Consider the following 14,244-nt stretch of genomic DNA (forward strand, 5'->3'; position numbering starts at 1 on the left):
TTCGTTGTTTTGAATCATTGGAAACATTCATTTTTTGTTGATAAAAAAATATTTGATTTTTGGACTTAGAAAATTTTGCTAATCGATCATGAGGGCGATCCATGCGGGCCCCTACGGTGGCCCTCATCTATTTTGCCATAAGTGTGAGTGTTATTTTCAAAAAAGTGTAAATATATTTTTATTAAAAACGCGTTTTTCGTGGTTTTGAATCATTGGAAACATTCATTTTTTGTTGATAAAAAAATATTTGATTTTTGGACTTAGAAAATTTTGCTAATCGATCATGAGGGCGATCCATGCGGGGCCCCTACGGTGCCCCTCATGGATTCGCCATAAGTGTGAGTGTTATTTTCAAAAAAAGTGAAAATATATTTTAATTAAAAACGCGTTTTTCATTGTTGTGAATCATTATAAACATTAATTTTTTGGTGATAAAAAAATATTTGATTTTTGGACTTAGAAAATTTTGCTAATCGATCATGAGGGCGATCCATGCGGGGCCCCTACGGTGCCCCTCATGGATTCGCCATATGGATCAGCCCTCATGGGCCCCCGCCGGGGGCCCCGAACTCTTGAGGGCAAGATCGTGGCTTTTTCCACACGGGAATCAAAAAAATAAATATTAAAATATAATTAATTATTTAATTAGAATTATTCGTATTATATAATAAATTCATTAGGATATGAAATAATTAAAAATAAAAATTATAAAAATTATAGATTATAAATTAAATATAAATATAAATTAAATTATAAAAAAAATATTTTTCGATATATCTTCATTCAACCAGTTGTTAATTGGCGAGTTTATATTTAAATAACAAGTTAATAGTGTAAATAGTACAGGAAATGAAATATATAAATTTAAATATCTAAAGAGTCGATTGAATTAATAAAGTCGTTTTTTTAATTAAAAATTGTTTTCCTGAGTTTTCTTATTTTTATTTTATTTTATTTTTTTTGAAAGGTCGAAGGCTTCTGCATATATAGCCATTGAATATTTATACGGTTTAGGTTTGTCAGGTGGCTGTACTCAGTCAGCATTTTAATCTTACAAGTAATATTTCTTAACGCTTGCACAACGTCATTACTCATTACATTATCGACGGTCTGACCGTATTACCGCACGGCAGACTCTGAATTTTATTCGTTGCGTGTACCATGGAGTCACAAAATACGCGCATACTCTTCGAGAGTTTCATTGAATGATAGAAATGACTGTCAAGGTCGATATTTTCTGTCACTGATTGAAAATTTTTTTTTTTTTTTAATTTTGTTTGTAACGACAAATTAATTATAAAACATTAACCTTTTTTTGAAATTTATTCACTGCCTTCTATTTTACGCAAAAAAATGAAAATTAAAAATTTTTATATAAAAAAATGAAAAGTCCAAGATATTATTATTATTATTAGAATTATAATAATAATTATTATTATTATTATAAATTATTAAAGGCGACAAATTTTTTTCTGACATTTTTTTAGGATTTAAAATATTATTTGAAAATAAAAAAATAAAATAAATTCTATTTGATAAATAAAGGGGTAAAAATTTACATATGTAAATAAACAAAGTAAATAATATGTAATGAAAAGTAATAAAATGAAAAATATGACAAAAAGTGAATGATTTTTTTTTTTTTTAATTTTTTGTAATGAAAATCGCAAAATATGTGTATTTATTCAATTTTTCTGATTTACAGTCTAGTTTTGCAATTTATCAAAATTGGAAGTTCCTTGAATAACAATAAAGTTTTAAAGTTCACGTCAAATAGGAAGGAAAATTTAAAGCGTTTTATTGTTTATTCATTATCGTAAAAAATTATATGGAAGTACTCTTTACGAATACTTAAAATAATAATTATTACACATTTCATTATATAAGCATTTTCTAGAAATTATTGTTTATTTACATGTAGTTTCTAATTTTGTAATTTGTTCAACATTACGCATATATATATATATATATATATAATTAGATAATTACAACAATATTTTAAATATGACGCATTTAAAAAAATTTTTATAGTTAAAATTTTCATATTTTTGTTGTATTTTTTTTATTTTTCTTTATTCTTTACTTTGTTATTTAGTTTTCATCCTTTATTTACGATAAAATTTTTATTTCAATTAAAAAGTTAATTTTTAATTAAAAAAAAATTTTTTTATTTTTTTTTTAAATTTATTTTTTTTTGTTGACAATTTTTTAAATAATTTTAATTAATTTTTTATTGAATTACTATCGTTAAATGTTTATATTTAAATTAAATTGAAAGTGTAAATATTGCTATAAATTATATTGCGTTTTTGAAAAAAGGCATTATAAAAGATTTGTCGTTTACTATATATATATATATATAAACATATATGAAAAATCCATTAAAAATTCATTAATAAAGATGAACTTAAAACAACACAGGAAAATATATTATAAACTTGACAATATATAGTGAAAATAGATATTCAAAGTAAGGAATTAATTACTCTTTTTTTTTGTTATATTTATAATGAAGTTTATTGAAGAATTGATTATTATAGTATATAGTGAAAAACGAAGGAGTGGCAATTTAACAAAAAAAGTTCTTATCTATTTATTCATATTATAATCATTGGTGTTATTTTTTTCCAATGCATTCTTTGTTTCCAATTTACAATATACATTGATTAACAATTTATTATTGTATATTAATTTTTACATGAATTTAAATTTACATTTTACAATACTTGCACTTTATATTGACAATCGTAATTTTTAAAAACGAACAATTAAGAAATAAATTCACTGGAAAATTTTTTTTTGTAAAGTTCAACTTTTATTTAATAATAATTGTTAATTAACTATATTATTATTATTATGTATTAAAAAATTTTCCTTGAAATGTGTGTTACTAATATAATTTATTTATAAATTTGTAATCTTTTAGATGCTATACGGTGTTTAAAAATTGGACACCTTTCTATTATTTATCTTCCTTTCTAATAGTAAATTATTGGTTAAATATATTCGAAAAAAAGTGTATTTCATTAATTTCATATAATAGTGACGAGACAAAATTTAAAGTCCTTAGTAAATAGAATTATTTCAATTCATAAATTTTATGTTTCATTAAGTAAAGAAAAATAAAATTTCAAATAATTAGTGTATTTTAAAATATATTTTTATAGAGAAAAAAAATCGTCTTAGTATATTAGAGACTAATTTTATAATATCTTGATTTTCATCGCCCACTTTTACCTTATCCATATATAATACCTTTATATATATATATATATATATATAAAGAGATTTCACTCGATTCAGTGATTTGAGAAAGTTTTATTTTTATTTACTATGATTCCTGTAAAATTGAGCGAAATAAATCAACATAATATATCGAACAATAAAACCGATACATTTACATTAAAATTTTGTTTTTAAACTAAATATATTATTATATAGGAAGAAAATTTTTTTTTTCAAAATTTACATGATTTATTGGTTCTTATGTAACTTTTTTTTTTTTTTGTTCCGTATATTTTAAACATTAATAATATTTAATAATAAAAATGACAATAATAATAATAATAATAATAATAATAATAATAATAATAATAAAAATTATAAAAATTAAAAAAATTTTTAAAATTATAAAAATTTTAAAAATTATAAAAATTATAATAATAAATAATAATAGTTAAAAATATTTATAGTATAAATACTAAATTCTATATGTAAAAACAAAAAAAAAAGTTCTTTTTTTTTAATGAATAAAAACTGTGATTTCATGTAAATTTCAAAATATTAGTTGACAATTCGAGTCTAATTAACCTAGTTTTTTAAATTTACGAAATTCCTCTAAAGGTAAAAATTAATTTAGCGGAAAATATATATAAATTCATAACATTATTAGAAATTTTTGCCACTTAATGTTAATTATTATTATAGTATTTTTATATTATCAAAAAAAAAATTATTATGTTTTATATATATTTTTAAATCATTAATTAATTTGTGATTTAATATTATATAATTATAAAAGATAATATATAATCCATTGCAAAAAATTATAATAATAATAATATAATAATAATAATAATAATAATACTCTCAGCACCTAAAAATTGCATAAATATTTTTTTTTTTTTTTTAAACAAAAAAGTACCTGGCTATAGGTTAAAGCAACAACAACAAAAAAAAAAAATTGAATCAAACGAGATGGAAGTATAAATAAAGACGTTCCTTATATTTGTTTCCTATAATATACAAGTGAAAAAAATTTATAATATCTAATTATTATTCGAGAACAAATTGCTTCTTAAGAAATTTGCAATTGACTTGTTTTATATAATTTGAGGTCTCTTTAACTTTTTTTTTTTCAAACTTATTGTCACTTTATACATACGAATATATAATTAAAGCACGAGAGATTTAAGAGAAAAAAAAACTTTTATTAGTTTGCATAAAGTTGTTTTGAAAAAATTTTAAGTTTATTTTTGAAAGATTAATTAGCCGCTAATATACGCTTATATATGAAAATTTACATTGAGTTTTTTTTTTTTTTTTTTTTTTTTTTTTTTTGAACGTTTTATTGACATCTATAGAATACTGAATTGTAACATTTGACATATGAGTCAAAATTATGTCTAATCACATGTCTTTTTTTTACTATTTTCCTGTTACAAACAAAAAAAAAAAAAAAAACGATTGTTAATATACGAGAGAACGGAGGATTACTTATATATTATTTATGATAATTAAATTCATACGTCAAATATAAGGATATCGACATATTTGTATAACTCGTAATTTAATAATTGTTTGATTATAGAAATGAAAAATACTTAAAAATTTCTTTTGTATTTTTTATGATTTTAAAAATTTTTTTAATTAAAAATTTTTTTTTTGAAAAAAAATTGAAGGAAAATTTTTTGTATATACAATTTTTTTTTTAATTTTACAATTTCTTTTCTTATTTTTGTTATTTTTATTTCTTTTTTCTCTTCATATTTTTTATATGATTTTTGCAATATTTTGTTGTTGTTGTTGTGACTTGATTTTTTTTTCAAATATTAATCATTAGTTATATACAATATAGTAGAAAACAATTTAGCGTGAAATAGAAATTACTATACATATATTATAATGATTAATGAATGGCATTCTTTCCACAAGCTCAGAGCTAAGAATTTGCAATTTACTTATTTTACCACGGTGTAGATTCTATTAGTAACGCCCATATAGCTTTCATCGATGTCGTAATTTCCGGAACAAACGTCATTTATACATATATGAGAAAAACTCTCACCTCGACACATCTCTTTGATGGAAATCTTCACTAAAAAGAAATTTTATTTAAAAATACACCCAGAGAAATGATTTATTTAAATCAAATAAAATATATTTGAATTAAATAAATGTATATTTGTCTCAGAGCCTACTAAAATATTTATTTGGTGTAAATAAAAATTTTATTTGACATAAATAAATTTTTTATTCCAATGAAATAAAATATATTTGTAACAAATAAATGAGTTAGTAGGCTCTGAGACAAATATACTATTTCTCTGAGTGTATAACTAATTTGATAGTAAAAAAATTGGTAACTGATTTAAAGAGTTTAAAATATTTCTACTAATCATTAATTAGTTAAAAATAACTATTTTTCCAGAAGATAAAAATTTTCTTTCTTTTTTCTTTGTTATTAATTTTTTTAATTTTAATATTTTATTTATTAATATCTTTTGATGTTAGGTATTATTTAAAAATTTTATTTTAATTTTTTAATTTAATTTTTAAAACCAAATAAACAAATTTCTTTCTTTTTTATTATTTAGTTTTCTATTAAAAATTAGTTTCTAAAAATTAGTTATTTTTTTACTGAAATAAAAAAAGTCAGCCAAGATTTTACTAACAATTCAGATTTAGAGAGAATATTAATATACGTTTTCGATTTTTCCCTCTAAAACTATTATGAAATACCTTTTATATAAATATTAATGATAAAAAAAATTTAATGAATTTTTCCTATTTAAGAATCATCAATCAATAAACAATAATTGCAGAAAACGATTTTTCTTTTTTTTTAATACGTTACAATCATTTTTATATCGTCACATATGTAAAAAGATTCCATGGCGTTTATTGAACTATGATTAATTGAATTTATTATTAATTTATAAAGAAATACAATCATTGAAAATAAATTAAAAATTTCTAGATACATTAACGAATTAAAAAATAAATAAATAAAAACTGATAATTTCTTTGAAAAAATACTAATGATGATGATGATAATAAAAAAGAGAAGTTTTTTTTTTAAACAAAATTAATATCTTAATTTTCTTATACAATATATGGTGAAAAATGAATAACAAGAAATAATTGTAGTTTATAAAGTAATATTTGACGGGAAAAACATTTATTATATGCATATGGAAAAAAAAATGACAATAATTTACTTTGCTGATGAAGCAAATTTATTTTGCATATAATTTTCCTTTTTTTTTACCTGTGACTGTATATCACAAAGATGATACATATATTTTTATGCTAATAATTAATTTTTCTAATAACAAAATATAATTTTTAAATTTTATCTACAAAAAAAATTATTTTTTTCATTATTTGGAAATAAATTCTATTTTTACTAAAAAAAATTCAAATTGAAAAAATTAAACATTTTTAAACATATTTTTAATAATTAAATTAATAAATATGTGAATTTAAAAAATTGTTTATATATCGTCTGGAAAAATAGAAGAAAATTTTTTTAAATTACAACTTTCTGTCGAATATATAAACAATTAAAAATATATATATGAGAAAAATCCAAGATGCTTATCTTTTTTCACATATAAAAGAGAATAAAAAAATCGTGATCTGCATAAAATTCGACTAGATATGAAAAATGAAGAATGTTTTTTATTTTTTTTTTTTTTGCAAAGTTTCATGGATTTTTTTATTATCATATTTGCATTCATGCAATGAAATACGAATGACAATTTTATAAAATTTTGCCTTTCTAAAATCAACTCTTTTTATTCCCCATCTTAATGTTTGTCATTTTACGAACCATTATATATTTACAATTATTATTAGTCGTTGTATAATTTACAATTTTTATAATTTACCATTTTTTTTAAGACTGATGATTAACCGTAAAAACTTATTATAATAGATTTTATAAAGATTTACTATAATTTTCCATTAAAAAAAAAAAAGAATAAAGTTATTACGTAATCATTGTTTTGAAAATCCTGCAATATATTCTATTTTGGTATATAATTATTATTTATTTTTTTTAAAATTATTTATTATAATTCTTATATAAAATAATTAATAATAATTATTATTTTACAAAATTATTAATAATTATTCTTTAATAGAATTAATAATATTTCTTATTATTATTATAATTATATGAAATTTGAAAATTTGGAGAAAATTTTATCATTTTAAAATACATATGAAAATTGATTTTGTTTGGGGTAAATAAATTATAGCATCGATAACTTTCGATCTCCATGTGCGCTAATGCCTTTAAATTCCGTGAATATATCCGTAGTCTTTATTAAAACACTTACATGATTCCGGAGAAAGGAAGAGGAAAAATAACACGTAACTTTTCATTGCTTTTAAAAATTACATTCGATGCACGCTCCTTTGCTCCATGTTATATTCCCTTTACTTTATATATATATATATATTTAGTTGTATATAGTAAACAAGTGGAAAGTTGTCTATATTCTGATGAGTAAAATTCCAAAGCTATAATCAACCAGCAGCCCCTATAATACCTATTTGAACTGTCGTGTTTCAAACTCAAATCGAGAAAAAAAAACTTACAACTAAATTATATCTCATTTATCGCCTCGATATACATACGATGTATGAAAAAAATATTATTCCTAACACTGTTAAAATAGTTTTTAAAAAATATTTGATAAATCACGGTGCACCAGAAGGAGGTTTAAATAAAAATGAATTGGCATTTAAAAATTTTTTTTGATTATGGTTCTAAAATGAATAAAAAACTTTTCTCAATAGGTTTTAAAATCAGCTTACGTGCCCAATTTAAAACAAATTGAGTTTTAAATATTTAAAAATAGTGTTTTATGAGGAACCAGAATTTATTTAATGTATACTTATATATGCGTATAGATAATAGATGTTTTAGATTTGGGTTCATATAAATTTATTAACAATAAAGTTATTTTTTTGTTTCGTTTTTATATTTATGCATTAAGAGTGTCGAACGGTATCTGAAATTCTTTGGCAAGAAGAGAGCTTTAATTATCGCTCTGAACGTGAAATAGTATTGATTTTAAAATACTTTTTTCTCGAAACACGAACACTTTTAACAAAATCAGCCAAAATCCTCATCTTATAAATTTTTTAAATCCAAAAGACTGTACGAATCCATAGAAAAACATGGTTGCGAAACAAAAAGTAGAAAAGTAATCTAATAACAGCTGCGACGTTGTGCGCCCTGCATGCTGCTGCCATCTGACGGCGGCAGGAGGTAATGTACCTGTCATTATATTACTTTTCGTTTTGCAATCGTGTTTTTGTATGGATTCGTATAATTTTTAGGATTTAGGAAATTTATATAAGATAAGGATCTCTAGCTGCTTTTGTAAAAAGTGTCCGTCTTTCGAGAAGAAAGTATTTTAAAATCAATGTTTATCATTTTCACGTTTAGTGCCGTTTTTATAGAGCGATAATTAAAGGTCTCTTCTTGCCAAACAAATTTCAGAGACCATTCGACTCTCTTAAATAAATTTTGTCTCTCTTAAAATCGTTCTTTTAACATTATAATTTAATTTTTTTAAAATTGGACACAAACACTACAGCAATATAATTATTTATATGTAAAATTGAAAATAAGTAATTATTTTATCATTTATTACAGTATTTATTAGATTCTGATTCCCCATAAAATTACTGTTTTTTATATAAAAACTAATTTTTTTTTTTAAATCGGGCACGTAAACTGATTTTAAAAACTATTGAGAAATGTTTGTTATTCATTTAAGAATCATAATCAAAAAGAATTTTTAAGTGCCAATTCATTTTTTTATTTAAACCACCTTCTGGCGCACCGTGAAATTTAATACATAAATTTTATTAGGTAGAATTTTCTTTTAGCCGAATTTAATTTTTTATTTTTCGATTTAATTTCTGTTTAAACGAATTTTTACTAATTTTTAGAATTAAAATTCTAATTTAATCGAATTTTAATTTTGTTGTATTGAATTTTATTTAATACAACAGAATTACACAAAAATATTTTGTTAAGAGAAAATTATCGTTTTCAAGTAAATTCGACATTAAAAGCTAATTTGAAAAATAAAATTTTGTCAAAATGAATTTTCCATTTAATAAAATTCTTTCAAATGAAAATTTTAGAATTTATTCGTTTCGTAATTAAACTAATTAAAAAAAAAAAAATCCCGAAAATTGAACAACTTTCGCAAATTATAAATTTTGTTATCATAATTCTAGAAATTGATTATGTAAATATATTAACGCGATAATGAAAATTAGGTGACGAGGAGAAATTGTTAAGTAATCAGATTGAGTTTAGGACGTCGTTTGAGATCAACCTGTGAAACATGTTATAAAATGATTGAAGATTGACAATTTTTTTTTTTTCTTATTATATATGCCATAACCGTGACAAGTTTAATTAACATCGTTCTTGTAGTATAAATATATAATATAACGAGGTTTTCTCGTTTGTCGCCTTTAAAATAATTAACTAATACTCTAAATAAAAAAAGAAATTTAATGCAAATAAAATAAGACACGAAAATAGTTGCATAAAAATCAGTAGTTAAAATTTTTATTTTTAAGAATTTTATTATATTTTTTTTACACGAATTCTCATTTTACGAATTATCGTTTGATAAAATTACTATTTTAACGAATTTTCACTGTAAACAAAATTTATAGATACCGAATTTTTATTTGACAAAATTTCTCTTTCCTTTTTTTTTTAAAAATAATTCTAATTTATTTTATGTGTTTAATTTAATTTAATTGAAATTAATTTATTAGTATTTTCAGCAAAGAAAATTTTGTGCGAATTTAATTTTTAAAATGACAGAATTTTCAATTCCCCAAATTTTCATTTGCCTTAATTTTAATTTTTTGATAAGAACAATTTTGATTCTTAAAACGTTGAATTTTTTTATTTGTCCGAAATTGCAAATAACCGAATGAAAAATCGACAGAAAGATTTTGGCACAATTTTCAAAAATTTATCATTCAGAATTTTCTTGAAAAAATTTTCTAATTGGTTAATTTTAAAAATCGCGCCAAATCTTTCTCACAATTTTTTTGTTGCCCATTTGCAGTTTCAAACAAACAGAAATTTGTCGTTTTTCAAAATTCTAAAAAAATATCAAATTTTGCCAATTAAAAATTACAACAAATAAAAATTAAGCGAATTGGAAATTTTTACATTTAAAAATTCGAATTTCTTAAAATTCTACTGAATGTGAATTCTGCTAAATTATAAACTTCGATTTAATTCGAATTTTTTTTTCTTTGATATTTTTGCAAATAAAAAAAAAATATAAAAATGCGGCAAAGAGAAATTTTGTAAAATAAAAATTCGGTAAAAACATTTTTTTAAAGTAAAAATTCGGTTAATAAAAATTTAAATTAAATGCTAATTCGAAAAATGAGAATTACTATTACATATATCTAATAAAATTCTTAATAAAAATTCTAAACTTTAATTTTTATTATTTTTTGTAAAATTTTTTAATTCGTCCCAAATGTTGTCCAATTTTACAAAAAGGGAATAAAAGGAAAACCAGGAGAAATTTTCAAATAAATAAAAAAAAAAAAAAAAGGAAAAAACAAAGAAAAGTAAAGAAATAAAAAAAATAAATAAAAGAAGATGATAAATATATAAAAATAAGAACAAGAAGAAGAACGTATCGAAGAGGACTAAACATTGACTACTCAAGTTGAAAAGCCAAGTAGGATCGCGGAAAAGTGGGGGCAATAATAAATCGTTCACCTGAACAGAGAGACCTGCGGCACACGCAGGCAAAAGTCTTGTAGTCTCTCGGCCGACTGTGAACCGATCGTGTGTCTTACTTTTTTTTCTGTTTCGATTCTCATTTTATATATATGTAACCGATCATTGTATATATATATATATATTCTATGTACCTCCCCGTCAACAGATTCACTACAATAACACTCAGAGCCGATTTTACAGGCACTAGTGGAACTTCATTCTGAGATCGATATTGATCGCCGAACATCCATCGGTTGGAGTTCGCGCGAAATTAAAAAAAAAAAAAATTTTATTTATTTTTTTAATAGTGTCATTGTTAGGGATTTTAATTTATTGTAAGTGCTCTTTAAAAAACAAAAGTGGAATATTTTTGCGAGACAAAAATAAAGGAACAACAAAAAAAAAATTAATTATAAATAAGAAAAAAAAAATTTTTTTTTGCTTGGACATTTTTTTTTTTTTTTTTTTTTATAAAAGTACGTTAGTTCGCTCCCAATAAGCATTTCCTTCGTCATCAGCAACGGCATACTTGGTACAGACTTTCTCCTTGTGCCCGCTCGTCTCGCGCAGCAAGTCCGATCACAACTCGCGGAATTGACGACTTATGAATTTTGCTCATGTGAGTATCAAAATTAAGGGACGAGGATTATTTGCAGAAAAAAAAAACAATTTTATTCATCACAAAGAATACAATTTTTGCTCTTTTAACTGAAAGAATTTGTTATTATTTTTTTTTTTTTGATAATTTTCAATGTACAGTTTTTTTTTGAAAATTTGTTTGTTCGATTTAAGAAACACTTTTTTTATTTCAACAAAATTTTTTTGCAAACAAAATTTTGTTCGTTCAAAATTTTAATTTATTAATTAATTAATTTATTAATCACTTATACTGGTTACAATTAAGACCCTTAAAAATATTTAAACAACTAAATTTACAATACCAAAATAATTAATTAATTTATTTATTTATTAAAAATTATTTCATTTTATAAAAAAATATTTTTGTACATATACGAATTTTATTGAAAATTTTGTTTATTAAATTTATTTTAAAAAATATTTTTCGTTTAAAAAACAACAATATGTGTAAAATTGTTATTTTTGCAAACTTATTCGAACAAATTTTTTTGTACAAACAAAATTCTTTTTGAAAGCAAAATCATATTTCTTTATTGCGTCGAAAAATTTTGATTCTAGTTCTTTAACTTTTGGTTTAAAAAAAAAAATTTGCTTGGAGAAAATAAATTTTGAAAATATATCAAAAAAAAAAAAAAAAAAAAAAAACAAATACTTGCGTTTCATTTGCAAAAATATTTTTCTAGAAAGAATTTCTTTAAAAATATAAAACCTATTTCGATTTTTTGTAGATTTTTAATTTTTTTTTAATTTTTGGTTCTAAGGTGATCATTGATCCTTATCATTAAATAGTTTCTCTTTTGGAACGCATGCGGATTATATATTATTGTGTCATATTTTACATAAGGAACCGAGTTAAAATTTTCTAATTGGATATGTAAAATTTAATTTAAAAACATATATTGAATTAATTTTTTTCTAAAACATAATTTTTTGATAAAAAAAATTTCTAAAAAAAATACCTATTTCTCTACTATTTTTATTATTAATTGATTAAATTTAGATTATCTATAATTAAAATTAAAAATTAACAATTTTTTTCTTATTTTTACGAAAAATTAACAATAATAAATAAAATTTATTTGACTTTTAAAAATTTTTTTTTATGTTTTTCAACGACGGAGATAAAATTTTTATTCAAACTAAATATATTATCGTTCATTTCACTTCGTGTGCGTTTAAAACGATTTCCTTAAACTCTGAATTGCCTCTAATTTCTGGGATTTTTTTTTTTTTTTATGAAAAATAAAAAAGCAACACGTATTTCGTAATAAAGAATTCATAAATTTCGTAAAAGAACCGTTATATATATCTTTCTTTAAATATATTTTTTTTCTTTTGGAGAAAAAACCTTGAATATTATATTTTTTTTTTATAAAAAAATTAATATAACAAATCTTAATTTCTAAAATACACAATTTTTTTTTCTGTAAAATAAATGTCATTGAACTCTGAACACTTTAATTAGAAGAATCTATAATTCAAATATATACTTAAAAATTCGCGTATAGCTTGAATATAAGCGGTCGATCACCTTGAAATTCAAATCATTATAAATTCAGCGACGAATTTTTTTTTTTTTTTTCAAGGAAGCAAAAAGAGAATTATTCCTTTTTCGAAAAAAAAAATATTTTTCAAAATTTTTGAAATTTTAGTTTTTTCATGAGTAAAGAAATTCTTTCTACATAGGGAAATTAAAAAAAAGGAAAAATATTTAAATTTAAAAAAAAACATATACTTGACAGTAAATAAGATCACGAGCGATCTGGGGAAAAATCGATCAATCGATATTGATTGATAGGAGAGGCTTTGAGTGTTGTGTGCAGTTCAAATTAAAAGAAGAGAGGGTCAACCTCGAAGTGAACCGGTGAGAAAGATTACAAAACAAGATGAGGGTACATCGTGGGATTTGTGCTAAACTACAAAGTGGATTTCTTAGACGATGGTGTAAGTAATTTAACTTTTTTTCATTGTTTAATTATAAAGAATTTTATTTCCCAATCATTTCGTATTCGCGTTTGCTTTTTTTTTAAACATTTTTATTCTATACATTTTTTTTTATAGAATATAAAAATCGCGAAATCTTTTTTTTTTTGCGAAATATTTAATTTTATATTAAGAATTATGAAAGTCATTAATTTTTTAAATTATTTATTTAATAAATTTAATTAAAATTTAATGAAATTCTAATTAAATTTACATAAATATTTTTATTTTTAAATAATAAATTTAATTAAATAAAAATAAATAAATTTTTAAATTATAATAGATTAAAAATAATAATTAGATTTTATTTAATTAAATTAGAGATTAAATTATATAAATTAGATTTTAATTGTTTTATTTTTTTTTTTTATTCGAAATTTTGTGTACAAAATTGTCCTTCGTAAATTGATTCGTTACTCAACAAATCTGACTTAATCACTTTTGACTTTGACTCATTTAAATGCACTGATTCGTTCCTACCGTAGGGAAACAGTTTTTTTTTTTAATTGAAAGAACGGTTTCTGCTTTCTTTATTTGGTACGAAAAAAATTGAACATTTTCTTTGATTCTAAGCTTTTTAAAATTAAAAAATAAAATTTTACTAA

At 21.4% G+C, this 14,244-nt stretch overlaps 1 protein-coding gene across 1 annotated transcript in view; it reads left to right on the forward strand.

The window, feature by feature from the left end:
- The first annotated feature begins 11,064 nt into the window (after positions 1-11,064).
- Positions 11,065-14,244, forward strand: part of LOC127288558 (scavenger receptor class B member 1) — a 38,573-nt gene continuing 35,393 nt past the window's right edge. The window contains exons 1-2 of the mRNA XM_051316077.1: positions 11,065-11,636; positions 13,399-13,600. Of these exons, the coding sequence (XP_051172034.1) occupies positions 13,543-13,600 (58 nt within the window). The 5' untranslated portion in view covers positions 11,065-11,636; positions 13,399-13,542. The remainder of the gene's footprint in view (positions 11,637-13,398; positions 13,601-14,244) is intronic.

The sequence above is a fragment of the Leptopilina boulardi genome, unplaced genomic scaffold (genome assembly GCF_019393585.1).
Source record: "Leptopilina boulardi isolate dan_hultmark-lab unplaced genomic scaffold, ZJU_Lbou_2.1 LbouV2_392, whole genome shotgun sequence".
NCBI lineage: Eukaryota > Metazoa > Arthropoda > Insecta > Hymenoptera > Figitidae > Leptopilina > Leptopilina boulardi.